This window comes from Vanacampus margaritifer, chromosome 4 (assembly GCF_051991255.1).
Source record: "Vanacampus margaritifer isolate UIUO_Vmar chromosome 4, RoL_Vmar_1.0, whole genome shotgun sequence".
NCBI classification, from domain to species: domain Eukaryota; kingdom Metazoa; phylum Chordata; class Actinopteri; order Syngnathiformes; family Syngnathidae; genus Vanacampus; species Vanacampus margaritifer.
Genome location: NC_135435.1, coordinates 6,433,502 through 6,460,335, shown reverse-complemented (window position 1 = coordinate 6,460,335; position 26,834 = coordinate 6,433,502). Strand labels below are relative to the sequence as shown.

At 38.5% G+C, this 26,834-nt stretch overlaps 1 protein-coding gene across 2 annotated transcripts; it reads right to left on the bottom strand.

Moving 5' to 3' along the window:
• Positions 1–561: 561 nt before the first annotated feature.
• On the bottom strand, positions 562–22,171 carry wdhd1 (WD repeat and HMG-box DNA binding protein 1). Of its 2 annotated transcripts, none has more exons than XM_077563764.1 (26): positions 22,089–22,171; positions 21,721–21,806; positions 19,651–19,759; positions 19,376–19,527; positions 17,668–17,779; positions 16,107–16,157; positions 15,927–16,022; positions 15,757–15,849; positions 13,420–13,526; positions 12,082–12,223; positions 11,763–11,976; positions 11,319–11,509; positions 11,041–11,225; positions 10,445–10,686; positions 9,586–9,723; positions 9,215–9,371; positions 8,609–8,723; positions 8,182–8,313; positions 7,878–8,098; positions 7,625–7,755; positions 7,481–7,537; positions 6,136–6,167; positions 5,892–6,056; positions 5,630–5,772; positions 5,265–5,418; positions 562–912 (listed from the first exon to the last, which is right to left on the bottom strand). In XM_077563764.1, the coding sequence occupies exons 2-26, from the start codon at positions 21,795–21,797 to the stop codon at positions 724–726; spliced, it is 3,405 nt and encodes a 1,134-aa protein (XP_077419890.1). In that variant the 5' UTR covers positions 21,798–21,806; positions 22,089–22,171; the 3' UTR covers positions 562–723. The 2 variants fall into 2 exon arrangements, with proteins under 2 accessions (XP_077419890.1, XP_077419891.1); XM_077563765.1 differs by having other exon boundaries at positions 5,265–5,400; positions 22,089–22,170.
• Positions 22,172–26,834: the final 4,663 nt, after the last annotated feature.

The window sequence follows — 26,834 nt, the reverse complement described above, 5'->3', positions numbered from 1 at the left end:
AAATGAGAAACTTTGGCAGGTTGCATTTTAGTAGTTTTTGTATTTTTCTTTTGTTGTTGTGCTTCACTTTTTATTTTAATTAAATTTTTTGCTGTTGTGTTATTTGTTGTGTGCACTTCAGGGCCACCATACTGCCGGGATGCTCGTTTAATACTCAATCTTGACACTCATTTATTACCTGTTTATGTGTAGAATGAACCAAACAGGTGGTGGGGGTGTTTTTTTGTTTTAGTTGAGCCACTTGCCCAGTGTTTTATGCCCCAGCTAGGGGAAACTTGGACACAATATGCATATGTGCTCCCCACTCTTCCCACTCCCAGTAAACCCGGCAACATCCAAGTAAAACACAGCAACACCTTCCATAAAATAAAAAGAAAATAAATAAATAACCAGCGTTTTTAGATGGATAGTTACTGCTAGCAGATTGGACCTTTTCCTACATTTATCAATAGGTTGAAGGTAGAAGTAATTGTTTTAGAGTTCATAGCAGCGATTGTGTTAAGCATCCATAGCATAAGTATGTCTGTCATTGCTAAAAAGGATCAACTAATCAAACAAGTGAACTGTTAAAACATCTTTAATAGGATTTTAGGGAACAATCTAAAAACAAGAATAGTAAGTGGGAGCCCAAAAAAGTACTTGAGCCTTAAGAAGGCGAGGATATCAACACCGAACACTAAATACAAACAGTTGTACATGAAAATAAGAGCCATGTATCAAGCTTCAGTTCTTGTGAAAGGCAAATGCTGAAAGCTTCGACGACGGATCCAACGTTTTCTTCTTCTTGGCATTGTTTTCCTCTGCTTCTGCCTGACCATTTTCATTTTCTACACCTCCGCCTGCTTCCGTTCGTTTTCTCTTCTTCAGGTCCATCAAGTCGCCAGCCGGGCCTTTTGCTCGCTCAGTCCATGCCTGAATGAAAGACAACGTACACGTGTTCATTATAAGAGCACACAAAAGGGGGAAGTGTGCATCTGTTTGGACGCAGGCTCCATGACAATGAGTGGACGCACGCAGCAACACTTAGGCATGCTGTCGGAAATTGCATCCTGTCATGTATAATCACAATTGACAGGTTGCGGCTCTTTAGGCCCACTGGCTCTCATCTTCCTTTTGCTCAGCCCCGCTCCTCCTTTCTCTTTGAGCAGAGACAAAAGGAAGCACTTTCCTGAAAGTAATACAGCCCAGGATGAATCATCAAGCCTGATGACGGGCCCAACACACCATGCATATTTCACTTGCAGATGGAGACATGTATATTCAAAGCAGTCACGCCTCACTTTTATTTAATTTTAAAAGGATTGACTATTCAAAAGGGTAATTATGTCTGTGAGTGAACATTTACTACATTTATATATATATATATATATATATATATATATATATATATATATATATATATATATATATATATATATATATCTTTCTTTAAAATGATCCATCTTTGTTTTGTTTTTGGGTTGTTTTTTTTTGGTGAGGGGGTTATTTTATGAATCAAAAGTACTTGTGCGAACTAGTGTTAATTTCGTCAAAACTAAACTAAGACTAAACAAAAATAATTTCGTCCACACACTTTTTTCACCGGACTAAAACTAGACTAGACTAGCCTAAAACCCTCATTAAACAATAAGTGGGACTGAATCAGTCTGCATTTCTGTCGACTAATGAAGACGAGACGAAAATGTACTTTACTTCATAAAAACTGGACTACAATCTATGGACATTTTAGTTCATGAACAAAAAACGATACGAAAATTATATGATTTTGTAAAATGTTGACTCTGCTCATCTGTCACTGTGACACTGTCATGTGACACACACCCTTTCAAATCTGAAGCTAGTTAGCTAGCAAGTGCAACATGCACAAACACATGGGACAGACAGGAGGTGCATGGTGAACGGTAAAAAAAATAAAATAAAATAAAGAGTCAATTATAGTTATAACGTAAGTTTATTCCAACGGCTATAACGTTTTAACAATAATGTTAATCTGACCGCTAACTAATGATGGCTAATTTACTAGCTCATAGCATGGAGCCATAGTAGCCACTTGTTGATATACTGTAACTGTGTGTCACGTTGTTGGTCATCAAAAAGATGAGAGAACATTTGTTGTGAAATAGTTTCAGATCCGAAATGTTTAACATAAACTGCTGAAGAAAGAATACAGGGGTCAAATGATTGTCCTGACTAAAACTAGACTCAAACGTTGACAGTTTTTGTAAAACTAGATGAATAAAATTATGTTTTCTTGGACTAAAATAAAGATTAAAATGCTAGATTTATAGTCGACTAAGAATGGACTAAATAAAAACGGAATGAGATTGAGTAATTATGTTAAAAAACTAACAAGCGGGATTGAAAGTGGACGGCGGATAAAATTCACACTAGTGCGAACTGGTATTGGTCTGAGGAAAAAGTGCTAACGAACATCTCTCATTATTATTACCCTTAAATAATTTTTCATTTCAATGGAAAGAGGAGTGAATTGAAATTCGTATGAACCAATAAGCACAGAGGCGCAAAGTGAATTAATTAGAAATTGGCGTTAAATTAAAAAGGCTGAAAGCAAACAAAAATGGAAACAAACACTGTGAGCGTCCAACTGAAGTTGCTTTATAAAAGGTACTGTTGCAACAAAACACTGCAAGACTGCATAATCGACACTAGCCCAAAGAGTTTGCATTGGATGAGTTTTGGGGTTGCTTGCTGTATATAGCATTTTTCCTTAAAATTGGGTGATATTAATAGCAATTTTCTACTCTCTTTCTAATGAGTAGTTCCTGATCATAAAACGGCCAACTGAGGGTGGCTGTAGCAATACTGGTATGCAAGTGCTGATACCTTGAAACAACATCGGCCCGGTACCTGACATCGGTACTTGCCCATTGGAATATACTGTAATTAAATTGAAATTCATTTTCAGACTCCACTGCGGCTTTAGCATCTGCCTATCTCGCCGAATGGGCGAGTCGGCCCAGAGGAAGGGAAAACAAGGAATCATACCTGAAGTCCAGGCATACTGATGGAGCCACAAGCAAGAACAGCTAACACTTGGATAAAAATGCTTGTTGAGTTGAGAAGCCAATCAGAATACATCAGTTAGAGAATATTGTCAGCTTAAAAAAACTAAACAAAATAAACTCTGCATTGCTTCAAATATTTTAATTTGATTACTTTGTACATGTAGTTAATTACATTGTTTTAATAGAGCTCCACAACTACTTAATATATTATAAAATTGCACACAAAAAACCTACTATCTACTAGTGTTGCACAGGATACCGGCACCGTAACGGTCTATCATATTTTTTATATTTTTTTAGCACTGGCACTTAAAAAAAAGAAATACAAGACAGGCCGCCAACTCTGTTTTAGAGGCAGGTACACCTACATGCATGGCCACCTGTTTACCAATATGCGGAAAACGCCTTAAGTAAGCGACACACTTCTTTTAGCTTGTGTGCAGAGGGCTCAGGAAGATGGCTTCACGCAGTGAACACTGAAGCGCTCGCTGGCCGTGTGTTAGTAGATGAAACTCCACTTTTGTTTCAAGTTCTAACCACTTTATTTCACTCCACTTCGCTCCCACAACCGTTACACCAACAGTCTAACAACCGCTCTCACTCCAGAGCCCACTTAGCATGAAAGAAGTAGCACTTGCCCCCTTGCGGTGTGGCATGTGAAGGTTATTAAATTGAACAACACCGTGCACTCCCCGTTGAGAGGCATGACACGCAAAGTGCCATAGGGAACTTTTTTGCTTACATGGCCGACATTCACGGCAAATGTTTTTCGTGGAGTAGCAGAAGAAAAAGCAACAATCACTCGTGCAGTGGACTCAAGGTGCGTTCAATGAACAGGCACACAGTAGGAAATCACAGGTATGCACAGGAAAAGCCCAGAGCGACAGGTTGTGACGCATTTTTTGACACTTCCCTTAAAAAAATAAGTCGAGCGAGAATTATTTTGTTCCCACTTTCTAATATTTGATTACGCATTCGACTAATTAGAAGCGGAATGGAGAAGAGCAGAGACATGCACGCACACTCAAGCAACGTTACATTGAGTCATTGGAGTGCCACTGTATTGACAATATTTTAAACAAATGACATCAAATGCAGTCAATTACAGTACTTCAAGAATATGGCATGCAATGTGAAAGCACATACAGTATATACATAAATATATACCGTATTTACGTAAATTAACATGTATAAATCCTAATATTTTGAATCAATAAAAAAATAAAAATTGAAGTTCTTTTGTCAGTTTTAATTTTGCTGCTTTTGCTGATGTTTTCGAGTTTTGTCGAGGTACCGTTTTAGTCAAGGTATTTTATGCAGGTATAGTATCAAAGTCAACATTTTGGTATTGTGACAACACTACTAACTACATTGTTTTGTTTTTGTTAGTAAACATTTTGTGGAGTCATGCTTGCATGCAAGGAGAATCACTTTGATTACTGTTATTTGTCATTTCCAATGGCAAAAAGTACACGTTTGCCGATTTCAGATCTTTGTATTCAAACCAAAATTTGCTGTAATGCTTTGTCTTTACATCTCTTTTTGTCATTTTTAACAATAGCGATTTTGGTCCTTTTCATACCTTTTCACATCTATTAATGATTATTAAAGACTCTCAGAGGCTTGCGTCATGGCCTCCGGTGATACTGTATGAGAAGGTAGCATGTTCATGGCCAAACAATGAGTGGAAAAAGAAAATGCAAATGTGCTTTTCAACACCAAAAAAAAGTATGGCAGCTGCGTTAACACAAAAGTAGTTGACTACAGAGTACGCAAATAAGAAATCTGCCTAAAAAAAAAAGAAAAGCAGCTCAGCCAACCGCCTCACTGTCTCTCACAGTGTAATCATAAGATCAATGATCTGTGGCCTCAACAGGGTTCCCAGGCAACAAGCATGCCTCCCCCCACCACTTCACATCCACACCCTCCCCCTTGCGTATGGCGCATCATCCAGCTGCCTGCTAAGAAGCTTGATGAATGCAAGGTCATGACCAGGTTAGCGCGCTCAACACTCACAATGCCCCCCACCCAAAAAAAAATCTGTCTTCATGTATTAAATAATTGATCTGGATGACTGTGCATCAGAAAAATATAGAGGGGGAATTAGGCCAGAAATGAAAAGGACTGTCATGTGCATTTTTAAAAGTACTTAAATATTTTACACAGATTATTTGTACTTGGTGCCAATGAAACATTGCAGTGCGTTCATTTTAAGATGTATTTAGTCGTGTTTCATACCAGTCGCTCATCTGTTGCAAGATTCCTGAAGAGTCCCATTGCCTCCTTGATGATGTCCGTCTCCTCCAGGTCAGGGTGGTCTGCTATGATGTTCTTCCTGTTCTCTTCCAACCACAACTGGAAGCCTGTTTTTGGTCTGGTGGTCAGCAAAAACCTTAAGTGAGAACAAGATCGTCTCCCAATTGCACTTCGTTTGTTGCTGCAACATGAAGCACTCTGAATAATTATCGGAAATGCACCGAAACACACGACTAGAAGATGTCTGTAATTACCAAAATGTTCAATTGCGCATTTACTGTACGATGCGACTGTTCTCAAAATAAACGACAGTATTTCTTTGGGGAAAACATACGTAGGGCTTGTACCTGTTAGTTTCCCCATTGTCCGCTGGCGAGGGAGCAGTTGGGAGATCTGCTTGCTTCTGTTGATCATCTTTGGTCTCCATGATCTCCTGAGTCTTCTTTATGACTGCTTTTGCAGCTGACATCTGCAGGAGAGTGGACTGAGCCTGGATGGAAAAATCAAACAAGATGTAGTTGTATAGTTGGACAGCACAGGATGACCGCCATTACAATTACATCCAATATGAGGACTTATAGAGGCCAGAAATTAAAAAAATAATAGTGCCTTTGTCCTTGCTCGAGGGAGGAGTGGTTTGAGGACCGGGCTTTTGTTTGACTTTGCAGCAGATGCACTTAGTGGAGCCGACTTCCTGCTGGACGTCATGTTGTCCAGGATGTTTGTCACCCGAGGCTGACAAGACACAGGAGAGGACTTCCCCGAACCAAGAACCTGCATGCATCCCGTCCAAAACTTTTGGTTGATTAACGTACATAACCATTTACTTGTTCAAATTGCATACGCAACTCACCTTGAAAGGGTTTGAACGCCCAACTTTGTTGGCTGCAAAAACAAATCACAGACCAAAGGTCAGGCATTGTTTTGCCATAAAGTCCATACAATGTCATTATTGGGAAAAACTGCAATGAAGCACGAAAATGTTACCCTTTTCTAATTTGATCTAATTTCCATTTAGATCATTTTAGGTCTGGGGGAAAAAAAACGTAGACCAAGTCGGATAAGTCAGCTTTAAAAATAGGTCGACTAAAATTTGGTCGACTCACGCAGTATTGCAACGGCGGCTGTGGTCTGATCTTTATTTCATCTGTTCTAATGGCCGATGGCAGATGTTATTTGTCGGCTTAAAAACGTTCACTGACTTAGTACTTAGTGGGTTTTTATTAGGGCTGCACAATATTGGAAAAATATGCAATATAGTTGCTGAATACATCGATATTATTGCGATATTTAACATGTACCTAAAGAAATTACATTTCTATTATCTAATGAAAGAATTACATTTTGTCATGCGGCAAAATAAGCAAAATCAATGTATTCTTAATTAATTGTAATAACCTCTCGATCATGTTCAACTATTGGATGGTGGTGCACATTTTAGTTAACGTCTGACTGGTCAAATTCAGATAAAAGCATAAAATTCCATATGAAACTTATTGCATGTCTTCACAATATGCATAATGCTTGGGCAAAAATTGCGATATAGATCGATATTTTTTCGATATTTTGTGCAGCCCTAGTTTTTATTAAAGACAATATACAGGAAAGGAAGTTCTGAATTTCTTAACTTGCACTTGGGCTGTAATTATTCCAAAATATAACCTGCCACTTGGTTTTAGGTGTTTATCAGTTAACCAGTAGGGGACGGTCATGCACTTAACATGCCAATAAGAAAACCGCATGTAGCTAACATCTAGCACTACCCTTGTTTAGTCAAGGAATTTCGTCTGTCAGTGACTTTTAAGACACTATTACATGTGTAATGTAGATATAATGATGTATGTGTGAACTAAAGTGTTTACCTTAAATGGTAATCGCTAGCGCGCTAATGCTAATCACAACTGCTAACCGTTTAGAATAGGCTTGTAAGTGTGTTTATTAATGCATATGTAAAGAAGACAAATTATGAGCAGTTATATCCACTCAATTCAACTTAACGTCCAACTTTCGAAGATTGCCCCAAAAATTGTAAATTGATTAAGAAATATATAAATAATGCATTTTTTGAGAAGGTGGGAGCTTGGCGATTACTCAATGGAATAATCAATAGGATAATCAATTTTAAAAAGATTTGACGGTGACAATACTGGATAATTTCAAATGTAAAGATGCAGGCAGTTGATTGAGGAAATACTTACAGAGTGGCGCTGCTTGTTTTAAGGGTGATCCTTGACCTTTGGCAAACGAGTTTAGACCTGCAGGATCAGACACAAGGCATGAGTATGGAATTAGTTGGTAGCCCTAAAGAGAACATACGTAAACCGAGTTCAGGGCAAACGGACGCTTTGGGGCTTCTGCTCCATCTTCGGACTCCATTGCCTGTTGGTCCTCTTGCTCCTCAGGGTCTAGGCCCGGTTCGTCTTCCAGTGTCTGTCTGCGGTGACGTTTTTCTCTGACCTCAGCCTGGTCATAACTGTCCATATGTTATTGTGAATTAAGTCAGTGAGATCTCTATTTCAATATACTGTTGGGCAGTGACAATAGCACTCCTATCTCTCAATTGAAATATCACATTGCTTCATATTTTGGCATTACCGTGATGAAGTCCGCCTGACGTCCGGGTATTCCGCCTCCTCCTCCTCCTGTTCGTCCTCCAGAATCTGACTGGCTTTTTCCAGAGCAATCTCACTAAGCCGCTGTGCGAGTGCCATGCGTCTGGACCTCGAAGCGTAGCGAATGGCCAGCGTCACCGCGTTTTGAGTCATTAGCTCCGCCAACTCAACGCAGCGATACTCTCTTTCCAGCTTGCATGACAACTAGTAGGATCAAAATTGAAGGAATCAGTCAGGATGACAAACAACCATAGCAAATAAGGCTCAATCGAAGTTTTTATACTGACTGCAAACATCTTCATCAGCAGCTCCTGTTGCTCTTTCTGTAAGTGACGCTGTCCAACCTCATCCACTTCATAGCCGCTAGAGGACAGGAAGCTGTAGTGGTTGTGGAAGAGCATTGACCGCCAGAATTGTTCCTGGAGGATTATCGATTAAAGAAGCAAAATGGGTAAATCACATCCCGATTTCATTGTATATTTGCACTTCCTATGAATCAGAAATGCTGATCAGACAAGAAAATGGAGCTTGGTCCATTTCAAATACGCATAGTGAGTAACACAAGGACAGACAGAGATAGAAGATTTGATATAGCTGGGTTTGATGAAAACAAACATTACACGTCTGACAAAAGATAGTTTCAAAATGTCACTTTTGCAGTCCATCTTTGAAATTCTGTTTCAAATTTACAGAAGTTGCAATTTCTGTGTTTACCTCCATCTGTCCTTTCTCAGTGGTGGTCTGACATAGAGGCAACTTGAAAGGCAAGATCGCCACAGCAGGTCTGGGCAGGGTGGGGGGATACCTTGAGCCTTTACATGGTATGCACCTTAAAAACGGATCAGATTTTGAATATTTGTTGCAACTTTATTTGTATACATGCAATCTATTTTACTCTCTGGCTTACCTTGTAATCTGGTAAATAGAGAAATAAATAATTTGTAACTTGACAAACAGCTGATCAGATGCTGCAGTCAAACCTTTGCTATCATCATTGTAATGAGGTAATTTCATTTAAACAAACAGTAGCAAGGAGCCTATTCTGACACATCTTCTACCTAGCAAATAGCAGACTATGAAACTCATGATTACCATCATGTGAATCATTACTACGACCTTAGAACCAACCTTTTCCCACCTGTCTGCTAAAAGATACTGTACGCTTTCATTTTTGTGGCTTTGTTGCTGCGCCTACAACTTTGTTGCTATTTTATGTCGAATGGGAGCTAATTAAATGGAATAATGATTCTCAAATTTATCCCGATCCGATATAAGATCTGAAAATCAAAAAAATTGCATCCAAGGAGATGATGGACTCACCTGAGTTGCTGAGGGTTCTCATGCACCCCAACTACCCAGTAGTGGTCCGATTTGCTTTTGCACGTCTCTCTCGTGTTGCAAACTGGTGTCCACGTGCAGCCCAGGGAGCGGTTCAGCATTCGTACCACCCCCTCAGAATCTACGTAACATGGGGTACCTGAAAATACACAACCAGGCTGACATCTTTAACATTTAAAAATGAAGATGGGCAAAATAAAAGGCATACAGGTTTGATGATTAGTTAGCTCCTTTCAACAGTGATCATGGATGTGAATAATTTTGTAAACATCTGTCACAGACCCACAATATTTCAATGTTTGGTAGAAATCTTTAAATTTAATTAAAAATAATCAAGAAAACGTAGACGGTACCCTCAGCGGTAAATCCAAGCCAGCATAGGTAGGATTTGGGAGACATTGGGAGAGGTTCGCCATTGATGATTTGTCGCCGTCTTCGACCAAACTGCAGTAGTTGGACGGCCAGTACCTGATCCCCATCAAAACCTGTCCCTGATGATTTCAAATGAGACACAGAATCAAATACATGCACTCTTTAATGCTTCACAGCCTATGCAGTAATTGCTATTAATGCAGGAGTATATGGATGACTCGTTCATCATATCATATAGTCAATTTGGCCACATGATGTACACAAGTATAGCTGCAGTGAGACTAGTGTAATGCTTTTAAAAGGGAAGTCAGCCCCCCCCCCCCAAAAAAAAATGTTCTATGCAGCCACACTAGTCTAAAAGTATTTTGGTTGATATTGTGTTTGTGGAATATGAGTTAAGCAGCTAAATCCAGCAGTTTTTATCAATATCAGAAGTCAGCCATTTTGCCACTTGCTGTCGACTGAAGATGACATCGCAGTTGCTCAGGGCTCAGGTAACAACCAATCACAACTCAGCTTCAGAAAACAGGTGAGCTGTGATTGGTTGTTGCCTGAGCCCTGAGCAACTGTGATGTCATCTTTCGTCAACAGCAAGTGGCAAAATGGCCGCCCTCTGAGATGAATAAACACGGCTGGATTTTGCTGCATAACTCATATTGCACAAATGTAATGTTAATCAGAATGTCATGTTTAGACTAGTGAGGTCACATATAGTATGTTATTGTCAAGAAATGTTTAAGGTTGACTTCCCATTAACCAAAATTAAGTATTCAGTTGAAAACAAAAAACAAAAAAAGCATAACCATAAATATGCATTTAGTGTATTTAATGTGTGCGTACCTCTATGGTAAACAATGAGCAACTGCTCTCCATGTCCCGCCATGCAAACGACAGCTCCCGGCAGACTGAAGATTTCCCTCTGAACTCCTCCGATGGAGAAAAGCCTGACCATGAACGCGCTGGTGGCGACGGCCGCCCAGCCTTGACCAAGACACAATGCCCTTGCGTCCTCTCCGTTGAGCAAGTCAACCATCCACTCCTTGTTGGTGTCCCATGACGAGAAGTGAAGGCAGTGTAATTTACTAAGAAAGCAAAGAGGACAATGTTTCATTTGCTGTTAAAGCATGTGGACTTTTTTTTTACACAGCTGTAAAACCAATGAGGCTATTAAAACAAGGACGTCGTTTTGAATGGGGAAAGTCAGCCTTTCCTGATTACACTGCAACCTCCCTAATTCAGATAAGGAAATGACAAATGAATGGATGAACTCGAATGTGTGGTGGCGGAGCTCTTAAAATGATTATCAACTGAATACAGTTTGACTGACTTGATGTTCTTCTGTGGCCAACGGTGATTTATATAAAACAGACTTTCATTTTTTCATTTTTCAATAATACATGGATTCTGAAAACTTCAGTGGACAGCAGTGGGCATACCTGGCAAGCTCATCTGTGCTGGGGCAGGCCAGTAGCACGGCCTCTTGGGAAACATCAGTCATCGTGTGACCCAATGAGTTAGTGAGGTGCATGGCGTGGTGTACAGCTGTGTCGTGAAACTCCACGTCGATGGCATTGTCCTGCTCGTCGTTGTAGCCTCGCACGATCCCTACCGAGTTCCACATCTGAGGAAGTTAGCAATGAGAAAGTCACTTTTGGTAAGGTACAACTGAAAATCATGAGTCATGAATAGGTCAAAATGCATCATCGTTAACTACCATGAAGCGGTGAGTGAGATGGATGGGGGTGGAGCCTGGTTGAAAAGCTTTCTGGGCTGGCGTTGGTTGTGGCCCTTCATAAACAGGCCGCAAGGTCGCAGGCAGAGGAGCTGCAGTCATCACGGCACGGTCGCCATCATCATCATCATCATCTCTGAATTTAGTTCCACCAAGCTTTAACGAGCCTGAATCTGTGGAACCCGTATTTGTACACGATTGTTGTGAATGGAGGGCCCCTGAAGAAATGTCCCATCAAAACGCTAAAGATGTCCAGGGAAATGTTCAGGATTTTTTTTTTTTTTTTTTTTTACAATGACACTGGATATTTAAACCCTGAAGATCTGCTTTACATTTGTTAATGCTGCTCAACGTGATTTTTTAATTCACTTTTCTAAAGTAGACAATCAGTCACTAGTGATTCACTTTGAGTCACCAAACACTCACCAAGTGAATTTTCATCATCCAGTATGGCTGCTCTGTTCTTCCCCCGCCCTGTTGCAGGTATGACGAAATCTTCGTCATCCTCATCCTCATTGACAGCACTGACTGCTTTCTTTGCAGGGGAGTTAGCATCACTCCATCCTTCATCAATGACCTGGTCATCGTCATCATCATCAAATAGAGCATCGTAGCCTTTCTCTCTTTTTTCTGCAGTCACCTGATGAAAATCCGGAACAAGAGACACATTGATTTGATTTAAACACAGCACTAAGTGTAACTTTTGGTGCCTAGAAATGAGTGTTCCAACAAAACAGAGCGATACCTTGGGAGTGGTGGTTTTCGACACCGATGCCGTGAAACCCTCCAGCAGGCCCAGGCAGCCCTCAGTGTCCGTGTAAGCAATCTGACTTCCGGATGGGTGCCAGGCTAAACCGCACACTGTGAAGCCCTTCTCATGCTTCTGCCTATGGAGCAGATAAGCCAACTTCAAAAAAATAACTCTGACATGTTGTTCTTATTTTGAAATGACTTTAAATAGGAACGAACTATTGCATTAAAAATGAATATCCATGATTAAGATAACGTTTTATTGGTGGCGGTGTGGGGGTGAAATCGGCAAACTCAGTGAAGACTGCAACAAGTTCTGCCTCAAAACTATAATTAATCATTTTCAAACCATATTTGTGACACCCGGAACCAATATTTGGCCACTTCTGTGTTCGCTGCATGGCACCAAATGTCTGATTCCATGGAGCGATACTCCAAAGAGTTTTTAAACATACCAAATAGGGTCGCTTTGAATTTAAACCAGGACAAAAATAAAGTTTATGTCATTACAGTAAAGTTTATCCACACTTTTTTCCAGTAAAGATGTATTCTCATCATGTTTAATGTGTTTCTTTTCCATCTTTAAAGATGTGCAGGTCACAAAATTTAATTTGTCATTCTGCTGTTTCAAGACAAGACCCGCCCTACTCTGCCTCTGATTGGATCATGGCTGTTTGACTTACTCTTTATACTCAATGTTTTGATTCGCTATGGTGTGGATGCATTAAGCAAGACACACACACTATAGGGCTTTTCTCGTCCAAAAATATCTTACGCCGGAAATTTGGCACTGTGCCAGAACTTTAAGCCCTGTCACTGTCTGATGGCTTACTGGGGGAAAAAAATTCAACTGGGCAATGTGGGATGAGCAGCAGGGCGAGGCGCCATTACCCAAGTAATGGGGTGTATGCCACGGAGGAGGCGGGACTTCCGAGTGTCACACACTTGCGCTGTTTCCGGTGGCTGTTTGCGACGTGTGGGCCGCATCCCAGTGCTTGCGCTTCCGCCTTTGTGCCCCTCGGTCGGTTGCGCGTTCCCGTTGACGTGTGCGAGTGTGTAGTGTGTCTGTCTCAGTTGTCCGAAGCATTTCAGAGAGTTGAGACGCCCTGTTGAGGGGGCGCATGGGTGGGGGTGTGAGTGTTGGGACGCAGCCTGTGTGTCGCAGCAGTAGCCGGAAACAGCATCGTGTGTGATTTATGGAAGTCGGAAGTCCATGGCATCTACCCCATTGATGGGATAATAATTAGGATAACTGATTATAGTGATAGCCCTAGTATTATTCATTTTCAGCATTTTGTCAAAATGACAACTAGATCACAAATGTATTACATACCTCTCTACACACAGTTTGCTCTCAATGTCCCATACTGTTATGAAACCCCCCACGCTGGCAGCTGCCAGGAAGCGTCCACATGGAGACCATGCCGCCACATTGATGGGCTGAAAGCAAAAAAGCAAAACGTTTTTAAGAACACAACTTTTTGTTTTGTTTCATCCAACTGAACCAACATTTTATGCTTTCAAGATTTCAAATGGGAATAAATTCAAGTCACATGTAAAATTAACAGTTACTCTAAACAATTTTATAAATGCGCAGATGATTGTGAGTACGTAGTCTCCCTGTCCAAGCGAAGCACATATTTGGCTTTTGATGATGTACAGGTCGGATGAGCATGACCTGAGTGTCCGTACCGCAGACATATCGGATACATGTACAAATATGAAAGAGGCCCAAGTTGGATTTGAAAAGAAAGAGAGAGAGAGAAAAAGTAGAATTGTATTGTTCACATTGCACGGGAAAAATAAATAAGAATTGAACAGTTCAAAAATATCAGATACAGGTATATCCTTAGACTCTATTATTTTTAATCAAATCTAGATTTATTTAAACGTGTATATACTGCGTAAATTCAAAGTAAGATATTTTGTTCTGTTCATATTTAATGATGAGTTCATTGTAGCCAAACAACATTTATAGAATGTTTAATTCCCTTTCAATACTTTGCTGGAGTTGTCTTAAATCATTACCTCAACAGAAACTGTTTGCAGTTGTCAAAAGATATTAAATGTAACATTTCAGGTACATTACAAATGGCTTGGGCCCAAATGCTGACACCTGGGAGATACCACAAATAATGTACAAACATACTGAGCAGTAATTCTGAAACTTCTTCACAAATTGTTGACATCTTTCCAAATGACTTCTAATCCTTTTCAATGCAACGACTAATAACAATTTTTCCCAACTTTGTCATGTCAATGTGATTTAAAGGTTTTTTCAAGGTCAATTAAAATGATATTGCATGTTTTTATTGTATTTTATTATTATTTTATTTCTACAGTCTGAGTCAATTTTGAACACGTCATCAAATTATTCATTCTGAATCCATACTGACCAGTAAATTGTATTTAACTATAAATCAACTTAACCTATGATTGAATAGTTTTTTTGTTAACTTGTTGTTTTTTTATATATATATTTTTGAGAATTGTGGTAGTAACGTATGGGGTCTGCACTGCAGAATTATATTATACTGTAGCTATTTTCATGCAGTCTGGAAATGTACCTCTATGAAACACGGAGTACAGTATTGATGTAGGTTAAAAACTTACAAAAAAATCCTATCAATTAATTGTTTAACCAATGTTGTATTCAAAGTACATGGATAGTATATGGAAGATGAATTACTCTCCATTAATGTTGTTCCATGTTCCTCAATCTGGAATATATTTCGCCAGATCGGGCCTTTATTAACAAAGACTGATTAAAGCTACACAGTAAATTTTGTAGAGTCAATTTGACTCTAAACAGTATCTATTTGGTCCCACACCAACAGAGTAAAATTTACACTTAGAAAAGAGTAGAATACTCAAAGTAAGTTTTACTCAAAGTATTTTTAGTGTGCACGGGAGAATTTGCCTATCCTATGAAAAAAAAAAAAAAAAACGATAAAAATTTTTAGTAAATTTTGCAAAGAGAGATTTTGACAAAATTTTAATTTTAAAAAAAGTTACACAAGGGTTGAGGAACAAACTCACGACCTTCAGCTTGGGAGACTGCCACTCTACCACCTGAGCTATGCCACTCCTACTGTTTGCTTATATCTCTTGGAGTTACGAAGATTCTAGCTGACACGAGCGATACACTAACACACAGATGAGCTGCATGGCTCAGGGAGTAAATTGCACACAACTTGAAGTTGTGGGTTTGTTCCTCAACCCTTGAGTTATATATATATATATATATATATATATATATATATATATATATATATATATATATATATATATATATATATATATATATATATATATATATATATATATATATATATATATATAAATCTTATTTTATTTTACTCACTTCCAAGTGTAAATTTGACTCTTTTTAGAGTGGGAACAAATAGACTGTTTAGAGTAAAATTTACTCACAAATATATTTGTCACTTCCTCCAGTTATAGTTTTCAAAATAGTTTACAACAAATAAAAAGAAAAACATATCTATGTAAACTATATTGTTTAGCGCCATATTTAGCATTCTCCAAATTTCTCTATTATTTCTTTTATCAACTTAAAGATGTGTACACCACCGCAAATTACAACTACATTAATAAAAAATATTGTCAAAAACGATTCTATAAAACAAAAAAACAGCTGTGTGAAACTTACCTGAGTGAGCAAATCATCAGACAGGGTGCTCACATGATTCCAGGACCCTCTCTCGTAGAGGTGAACTTTTGTCTCCACTGGAACTGCCAAGAACTAATGACAGACAATGTGCACACATCAATTAGATGAGCCAAAACCACAAGACAACGTGAACAGTTTGGTCTCTTAACCTTTGCTGTGCGAGGTTGCCAGGCCAGGCGACACAATGATTTGGCATTGCTGACATCATTGGTCTTCTGCAGCAGAGGCCAGCTGATCACCTGAGTCTGAATTGGTGCACAAAATCCAATCAGGCAGAACAGACACAGTATGAAACAACATTATGTGGAAAGTGTTTGGCTTGAACGTACCTGCTCCTCAATATCCCACACAACAACTGAGCCATCACAGCTGGCAGACGCCTGTTGAAAGAAGTGTTTAGTAGAAATTAATGATACAGGTCTGCTTAGTATACACACACTGGGGCTGTCTTGTCAAGGCCCAAGGCTCAACCTAACTAAACAGCTGTGTAAAGCATGAGATGTTTTTTTTTATTAACACAATGAAAATGGTGGCTCAAATATTACAATCGTATATCCTATAAAAGGGTGCAAGTTAGCAAATCAAGAGCACATTATGTAATACTGGTACATTATAGACCAATGGTGAAAATGCCCCATTATGTATTAAAGTTCTTTAAAGGCAAAGGGAAAGTCAACCTTAAACATTTTGTGACAATACTATGTTATATGTGACCTCAATAGTCTAAACATGACATTCAGATTTATTTTAATATGAGCTATGAAGCAAAATCCAGACGTTTTATCCATCTCAGGGGGCGGCCATTTTGTCACTTGCTGTTGACTGAAGATCACAATGTTGCTCAGGGCTCAGGCAACAACCAATCAGAGATCACCTGTTTACTGAAGCTGCACTGTAATTGGTAGTTACCTGAGCAACTGTGATGTCATCTTCAGTCGACAGCAAGTGGCAAAATTCCACATACTCATATTCCACTAATGCAATATCAGTCAGAATATCATATTTAAACTAGTGGGGCTGCGTAGAACACCGACTGCAATCAAAAGTTGTTATACAGTATATTGCATCTGTGATAATAAAATGCCAGCATTGACTTTTTTTATGAATAAAATGATCAAAACAAGAATATGTTCTCTAGATATTTTTTTTTTTAACAGAAAAATTGGGGGTCCACCGACAACCAAATGCAAATGGACCTGACTGCATTGCTCACCCGGCAGGTATTTAGATTACATACTGTAAGAGATGAAAGGAAAGAGAATGAATCATAAGAGGAACAAAACTATGATGACTAGGGATGTCCTGTACATATTAATCAACACATAAACTGCATATACTAGTAATATTAACAAGTATCAAATGATCACATCATTTAAACACCATACAGTAAATCCAATCCTTACAGGACTCAAATGCTGCTTTAACTTTCAAAGTACAGCACAGCAGGCTCAGCTAATTATTGCCTTGGTTTGTGGTACCTCATTTCAAAATAGTTTATTTCATTGACTGCATCAGTTAAGGAAAAATAAATGAGAAGCAATGGGGGATAATCAAGTTATTCTCTATTTACTTAAGAGCATGGAAAGGAATTCCACTTGAGAAGAGACAGCAGTCAAACATACTGTTGCGGTGGAGTGGCGATGACAATCATGACATCAATTGGACCAACTTTGGCCTACATCACATTATCCGATTTCACTGGTAGAAGTGTGTCAATAGTGAGCACAATTGTGGTGAGTGGAAAATAATTTGAAAACATGTACAGTTACTTTGGGACAATCGGTAGAGGTATTTTGACGATCCACTTTAACTATTTCCCCGAGTTTCAAAAAAGTGCCTCTTTTTCTTCACAATCAAAAGAAACACATCGAGTAGCGTAAATGTACCCACCAGAAAGTCATCTTTGGGGTCAAAGGTAACACTGAGCACAGGGGCTTCATGGCCCCGGAGTGTTTTCTGTTGGCTGCTGTCTGACACTTCCACCACTTTAACCAAGAAGTCACTGAGGCAAGGAGAGAAACGACAAATCAGTATGTGCGCACTGGCAGAAGCTGGCAATCTGGTCAGCACAAACAAGAAGCATGTCAGCTGTAAAAAAAAAAAAAAAATGATAAAAAATCAGATTTACTTCAGTGTCCAACAGATGCCCATCTCTCAGAGAACCTCAGATGTTTGCATTTCTTAAAATCAATATAACAACAACACAAATACCAGTGTGAAAATGCCCACATCAATGAAGCCCCATGCTCTGCACAAATCAATTCTGATAGCAGGCAGACATCTCCAATCACAGCTAATCATAAACCGATCTATGCGCTGTGTGCCGGAAATGTGATTCAAGCACATCAATGTGTGAGGGTCATTCTGTAGAAGAAGATTAGTCTTCAACAGAACAACATCATTGTCCGGTGAGTCATAACATGATCAAAACTGAATTCAACTAATGTGGCATGCGAGAATTCCTGACTAGTCGCTAAACTTGAAGCCTAAGCATAGCAGACGTGCTTGGTTTGACAAAGCGAAAGCGACGTTTGCACATCTTTCAGCTCTGGTTCTTCTGAATATCTCGAGGGGAAAAGATGAGGATGGAATATGGACAAGCAAGCTGGATATTCTCACATTTTATCAAAAGCAATAATGTGACAAGCTCAAGCTTTAGTGTTTATTTACCAAAACAGCTACAGTTAAAGATGCGCAGTTTAGGACAACACTGCAATTCACTTGAACAACAAAAGTTCGATACCACAAGCACATTTCAAAGTAATGAGACACTTAACATGAACATTCGTTCAACCAAAAATCTGTCAATCACTAGGTGGAAACTATTATTAGCCTTGTTACTAAAATTTGTAGCTCAACTTGAATAATGAAGAAATTGTGAATAATTATCTTTACTATCATTTGAATATAAAATATGGAGACACGACTTCAAACCATGCAAGTACTTGTGTTGTCAAGTTACATTATTGACGTCAGCCACCACACGAGAACGATAGAGCGATCGAGGAGGCTGATAAAAATAGCATTCAACTGTCTTCATGACGTTGGTTGCTGTGCGACTGACGCAGAGGCTGCTCTGATACCCAATTTGACCGTCCAGAGCGTTTGAACTCATGATACATCTGCAAAATCTCATTTGAACCACATTTCACACCACCTGCACGTGTGGTTTGGCTCTTACTAGGGGGAAAAAAGTACTTTGTGTTATTTTGCTCTTCATACACCATAACATAATCAACAATCATTAATTCCTATAAGCAAGTTAGTCAATTTCATCTTCGAGATAAACTGCATTGCCTGTCAAGAAGCCTAGCAAGCACAATGAAAGACTGCAAACTATTTCCAGAAAAGCCTCAATGCAGTACTGTATGTTTATGGTATTTGCAAGAAAATATTTAATAAATAAACACATAGTATGAGCAACCGATGACACGGTTAATGAACAGCAAATACACCTGAACAACCTGGAGCTGAGCAGATAAAGGTTATTACATGTGCACAGATGATAGATCTAAAAACTGTTACCTTAAAATGCTCAAAGAACACTTTAGGATTGGGTCAAAAGAGAAGGTTACATCATTTAAGGCAGTGTTGGTACCTGGAGCCAGCAGCAACTTTGGATCCAGTGGTGTTGAACGTGACGTGTGTGGCGTTGGTAGTGAACCGGGTAAGGATGCCGTCCGGCTCACCATCAGGAAATGTGTGTATCTGCACTGTGTTATTGGAGGTTGCCGTCACAAGCTTGCCATTCTGAAGAAAGAACATGTGTCGTGAAGTTCATGAACACCAAAATTGTTTCATGAAAATGAGCGATCAACTCATGTTTGCAACACATTCAAAAACATAATTAATTATAATGGAAAAATGATCAACCTTGAGGGCTAAGGAATAAACTTTTTCGCCGACAGTGATGAACCTTGGCTCATCGTCCAGATCCTCCCATATCCGAACATCTCCATCATGCCCACAGGTCACTATGAACCTGAGGAGAATCAGAAGTGAAAGATTTTATGCAGCAGAAGACTTGAGTTAAAGTGATCAAAATGGAAGATGTTCTTTTTGAACGCCCTAAAAAAAAAATCCATACTGACTGAGCGTTTGGGTTGACTCCCATCTTGCTTCATGAAACAAGGCAACGTTGAGTTCTGTTCATTTCTTATTAACTTATTAAAACTCATCATAGAACTGCAGGTAACAAAAATTTTATTCAAAGCCAAAAATTATTTGCTACCCAGAAATATTCTGAAATTATTCATTGTAAGGGAAGGAGGGACTCATGTTATAAGGCACCAATGAATACATCTCTGACTATTTATTAATGAAAATGTATTTTGTTTTCTTTGTCGTACATATCAACTAAAACGAATGAATTATTTCCGTAAATAGGTAAAGTACAGGGATGTGATTTGACCAAAGTGAAATTATCTGAAAATTTAGCCGGGGGTCTGGGGGCCGCCGGCACCCAGCTAGGTCCAGGTACTTTCAATGCACTCACATGACAAAGAAATAGACAAAACAACAGCATAAATTTTCAATGTATATTGAACTATCCGATATAAAATGGTCAACTCAAAATCAGTCACATTCAAAAACATTGGACTGCCTTTGCTTTTAAAAACTATCACTGAGAATATCATCATATCTAACTAATGTGATTACTAAGTTAACACATAAATAATGTTGAAGAGTTCAAATTTCATGAACAAATAATTGTATCATGACCAAATGAAAAGTAACTCATATTAGAACATACCACAAATGTCTTTGTTATAGCAGAAGATGTTATCTGTCGGAGTCATGTGCATACACAATGAACTACTAAAAAAATAAATAAATAAATCTGAAATTTTAAATTTTTATTTTTGGAGATAAAAAAAGCGGAATTCTGCGAATTAGCGGAAAAATCACATCCCTGTAAAGTACCGCATCGATTCACGCGCTTGCGCTGTCACTCATGCCGTTTTTTTTTTTCATACTCGCAATACATTGTGGTCTATATCAACCGATTGAGTTAGCATCGATGTTTACGACTTTTCAAAGTGCATTCTGGGTAATTTTGCGTCTACATTTTTGCTCCCTGGATATTGGGACATCCCGACAAAATGGCGTGAGCCCCGAGTAGTGTAGTGCCTGAAAGAAGGAGTGGACACAGCCTTAGTTTATTGGTGTGGTGTGGTGTGGTGTCCAATTGTGGAATTGACAATTCCAAACATCTCGGATTTGCTGCTATTTCCACAATGCAACACTTATTTTCCACGGCGTGTGTGTGACTAGCACACAAGCCAGGCATATTGTTACAGTGGTCATACAACATTTTATCACATTTTCAAATTAAAATAATCCTCACAAATCAAATTACAACAATCCTAACTTTAATGCTTTTCAATGAGCAGAGAGCGGCGTTTCACCGAGGAAAAATGCTGCATTCGAGCAAGATGGGAAATCGGGCTTATCCCGCTCGGATTGTGTCAGTTCCGACCTTAAACCCTTTTCGGACATGTAGGTGAAATTGCCGTTTTGTTATGTTGTTTTGACTGCACATTTTGCGCTACTATTCTTTTTTGCTTGGTAATGTATGTGGTGTATTTTTGCATGTTCGGAATAAAGCCATCAGCTTACCATTTAAGGCAGCGGTTCACGGCAAAATAACGCTAGGTAGCGAGTTGCCGGTCACGGCAAAGTAACCACTTCGTTTGTTTAATGGTTTGTTGCTCAATTTTCCGCAAAGTCAAAAACAAAAATGGACAGCGCAATGTCTTATTGTACTTTTTAATGTGTGCACTGTGCTTTTTCCCACGGTACCATCATTTGCATTATGTAAATCAAGGCGTTAAAATAGACTTCTTGGAGTGCATCGAGTTGACTAGTTTATCATGTGCTAAAAGTTACACATCGTCAAAAATAATATAATAGTGTATAAAATACGTAATAAAGTTGACATACTTCCCAGTGTCATCGAAGCAGACTTCTGTGTGTCCCTCTGAGTGCCCGTAGCGCATATTTTTCCTTTCGCAAGGCATTTTGACAAACTAGCAGACGAGAAAAAAACAAAAATACTTATTAGATCAGACAGAACGTTGATTCTTGTCCAAAACTTTCATTAAAGCGTCGACCGCCTTTTGCTTCAGAGGTAAGCTAGCAAAGGAGTCCGGTTAGCACAAAAGCAAGCGAATATATATATATATATATATATATATATGAGAGAGAGAGCGCAAACTTTACTCATCACACATAAAACCGTCATTTAGGATCATTATTTAATGATGGAACTTAGCCTTGATCTTAACTTGAATGTTTTTATAGCAACTTACAACTCTGCCGGGAGACTCTTCAATGTTGATGTTCGCCTCCTGAATCTCCCGCGTTACGTTGAAAATAGGAAACAGGAGTCACTAATCCCGCCAACGACGTGATGACGCACTTCCGACACGCCCCCTTTGTTAAAGCGACGGACAGCGACTCCAAAGTACCATAAAAATAACATTCATAATGCGATATTTGAAATACTATAAAGTTGCTTCTTCTGGGGTTGTTGCTTTCAAACCCAGAGTCAACAAGTTCAGGCATACTTACAAGAATGGAAACATTTCTTTATTGACAAAATGGTTATATAACAATATCATTTTAAATTTACGATCATTCAAAAATATTCTGCCATTTTCTCCACACGATGGTTTACAATTTGGAATAATTTGCAATCTGAGAGACTCACTTATTACTGAAGAAAGATTCTGCAGGAACAAGTTGGACATACTGTAGTAAAACAGTACATTTTGTAATGGGACAGATACTGTTAGCCAAAAAATACAAAAGCAATTTCCATAAACCTTTGTGGGATTATGGTGCACGTACTAAGGATGAGCTTATTACATGCTGTTAGGAATTGTAATGAAGGTGTCGACACTGGAATTTATTTTACCATTTGACCCCCTCAGAATCATGATGGCACCTGACAAACTCAGATGTGACACTACACATTTCCCCCCCACTAATTCAATTGGGCTCTGGAAATTCTATACATGGTTTTATTACTGTTTAGCAAACAATTGATGTAATGGTGCTTAAGACTTTTGCAAAGTGCTTTTATGCACAGTAAGTATGTTCAATACCAGTTACCGATACCAAAAAGTACCAATAGCTTTAGTACTTTTGATACATAAAATTCCCCCGCGCCCCCCAAAAAGTCAGATGGTTTTAAAAAATGACCTATCCCAATATAGCATTTTGAATTGCATCAACTAACGGCAATTTTATTTTCTTTTAATTTCTAGTTCCTTATCATAAAATGGTCAAAAGTGGGCGGCTGATAACTTTATCGGCCACGCTCACGAGTACTGATACCTTAAAATAAGACAAGTATCGGTACTCACCCATCATAGTATATATGTGCAGTATCCGGTACAATATTGACTCTTTCCTGCGGCTGCAAAAGACAACAGACCATGTGTTGACTCTCCAGTCACTCACCACTTTGAGCTGCACCTCTGGGGAGACGGTCTGTTCAACGGGAAGTCCTCAGTTGATATACAGCAGGGTGTCTAAAAAGTACATCAGTGAAGTCTAATAGAATACATACAGGAACCGGCAGAGGACATTTTATGCTGTGTATCAATCAAACAATTTTAGTTAGCAGATCCCCATGCATAAAAACACATACAATACACAATTAAATGATTACAAATGTTTAAGTAGAAAACATAACGCTAACATAATCACTTAAAAGAACAATAATAACTAGACTATTTGCAATTTCTGCAGAAATTGCGTGGGAATGCTAAAAGCTGAATGCAAAGCTGAATGCTTATGAAAAGTGTAATCTGAAAGTACCCTCCATTCATTTAGATAGAAAAGTGGAACTAATGATATCAAATGTAAAAATGCAAAAAAACAAACAAAAAAAAGCTAGCTGAAGAGTTGTCCAAGCAGGGTTTGAACCAAAGTCTGCCGGTGTGGCATGCAAATGCTCAAACCACTATACAATTTCAGCCATAGAAAACTCTGTGAGATTGTATATAATTGCAGTGATTACGTCATTATATAAACTCGAATTTGAATTTTTAGTATGAAACGAAATAAAAACCTAATAAGGGATGGATGACATCAAAAGGAATGGTTGTGAAATAATTTGACAAGGACTAGTATTCAATATTGCATTTGTACTAAAGAGTGGTAGAATCTGGATTCGAACCCAGGTACAATGATCACGATCTCTTAACCGCGGGACCCCTTTAGCCATAGAAGCATCTACAGTATGACATTGTATGTAATTGTAGTGAATGTCAGTATATACTGTATGAGCTTGTGTTCAACTTAAATTTTGAATATAGAACACATAATATAGAAACAAAACTTAATAATGACAAATGACACCAAAAGTAATGGATGTGAAATAATTTGACAATGATTAGTATTCAATATTGCATTTGTATAAAACAGTTGTCCAATCAGGTTTCGAACCCTCGCCTGCTGTATACTGTGCTCTACAAACTGAGTTAAGGGATGTCTTACGGCTGATGGCTCAAAGGAATATTTATATTGAAAAGCTCTGTACAAAGCTGAAAGGACACACGTTTAATCATTTCAGTGAAATTATAATGCATTTCCTGACATGATAGTGAGTTGGTATACATTTCTAACCCTTATCACAATTGCCATGAATATGTGTGCAATGTACAAACGGGGTGGGATTCAAACCCGGTACTTCTTGGTTACTGGAGAAGGCATTTTACCAAGTGCGCCACTGAGCAGTATCAGAGAGCTGGTAATGATGATCAGTTGTATGTATGGAAGTGGGCGTGGAAAGTGGGACTTGGAAACATTTCAATGTCTGTCCCATTGAAAATGAATGGGAGAAAAGTTGATATTTAACGTTAAATTGTGCCAATACTGTACGTAATATGGAATCAGACGATGTATACTCTGGAAGACGTGAATTTTTGGAGCAAATTAAAATTTGAACAGTGTAAATCTGAAGTATTATGTGGAAGTTGTTTGACGGCAAAAAAGTGTGGAGAATAAAATGTGCCTAAAATAATAATAAAGAATCCGAATGCTTTTCAGCATTCCCACAATAATTAAAAAAGGCAATCGTACCAGTGTTTCCACATAGGTGGCTGGTACCTCACAGTACTAAAAGCAGGATTTGAAAGCAACACAATGATCCACTTTTGAGAAGAATTCAAATCTTACAATACATAAGATTCCCTCAAAGGGCATGCACTACAAAACATCTCAATTGCACTACACCACTTTGGCCTCCCAAGCAATATGAGATCTTGTGCACGATTGTAGTCATTCATTATAAGCAACAAGCTGTAGCGTTTGGATGCTAGACTTTTTGAGACTTTGTCCACAAGGGAGCAGTATACAGAAGTATGTACTGTATGTCTGGTGAGTTTTATGGGCTAAAAATGGGTGGATTAGCGAGTGAGTCCTTAATTAATTGAAACAATTAATTGGCTATGTTTCACTGCTTGGTATATTGCCCCATTGCAAGAAAAAAAAAACCTTGACACACTGACAAAATTATTAAAAATTACATTTTAAGAGATTTTTTTCACCAATTACCCATCAGAACTGTTTCTACAATACACATTCTCACCCACCCTTCTTCATACATTCGACACTTACAAATCTGATCAAAATCATTTGGAAAAAGAGGGACAAATGGACAATTTAGTCACAGAGTAAGAGGGCAATAAACACAAACTACAGTATATAAGCATAAAAAAAGCAACATATTTGTGCACTGCTAAATCAACGTATTTAATCATTTCCATTTTATTCATTTTTTTGTATGTATTCCCTTTTTAACAGCTGTTTAGAAGAGAGGGGAGATAAATGACATGTGAATTGGGACTCCACACCAATATGAGAGGAAATTGTATTTTTCATGTCCTTGTTTCCCTATTTGCTCTACTGAAGCCCTGACATTTAGAAATGTCCTTTGTAGTGAACAAGGTGGATGGTTTTAGATTTAGCGCAAAAGCAGAATTTTCCATATGATTAGCCTGTCGAGCTCTGACATGCCCGGCACTTGCCACACGAACACAGAAGTAGCTATGACTTGTATAATACAGCTTGTACTGTATCATACATTTATGATACAGCCCCAATTCATACTGTCCGGACATAAATCTCACAAACAGTAATACCACAGAACCATTATAAATTGCATTTATTGTTTTGTGTATTAATATGGTGGATACGGTTAGAGATGAGAGGGAACATTGTATCACATTGATTCCAGTATTTGGAGATGAATACTTGAAGATTAGATTCATATTGTATCTAGTTCACCATTTAAGTTAAATACCAATACTTTTAACCAAGTGATTGCGAAATACCAATTTAAAAAGCATGATGGAAGCTTGACGGACAAAAATATGATGATTTACAGTATATTACCACCTAGTGGCTGTAGAAGAGAAAGCATTTACCGTCTTCACTGTGAGAGTGTATTTTTAAAATTGTAAGTTCTCTCTCGCTCAATCAATCAAAGTTGTCTGAGACAGATTAAGGTTTAGGTAGTTTTAATGAAGCGCAAGGCATACGTTGTAAACAGTTTCCTCTCAATGTCACAGGAGATTTCAATTTGGGTTTGAAGACGATTAAGCTGCAAAAGATCTTGTGTCGAGTACTACTGTGTGGAAGAGTACCACGTTGAGGCCATTTTCTGACATGTTACGGACCAAACCAGTAAAAAAACTAAATTTATGGAAAAAGTGAACCTTAGTACTGTATGAATAACCGTCAATTGACATGTAGTTGAACCGGAAGCAGCCTCAAATAGTAGCACTTTGCATTAATCAGCCTCCAAAAAGTAGCTCAAGATTGGCAAGTACACCACTCCTCGTGCGATATTGCTGAATAGCTCCTTATTAGGTTTTGTTAAATTAAAAAAAGATGTCAAATAAACAACATGAAGATGTTTTACTCCCAATTTATAGAATCTGTTCTTACATTTCCTTTCATATGTTGGTTTGTGTTTGTCACACATGCATGCTGAGGATTTTTTTATTTTATTTCCTAAAACACTTTAGTCCAGGGGTGCTCAA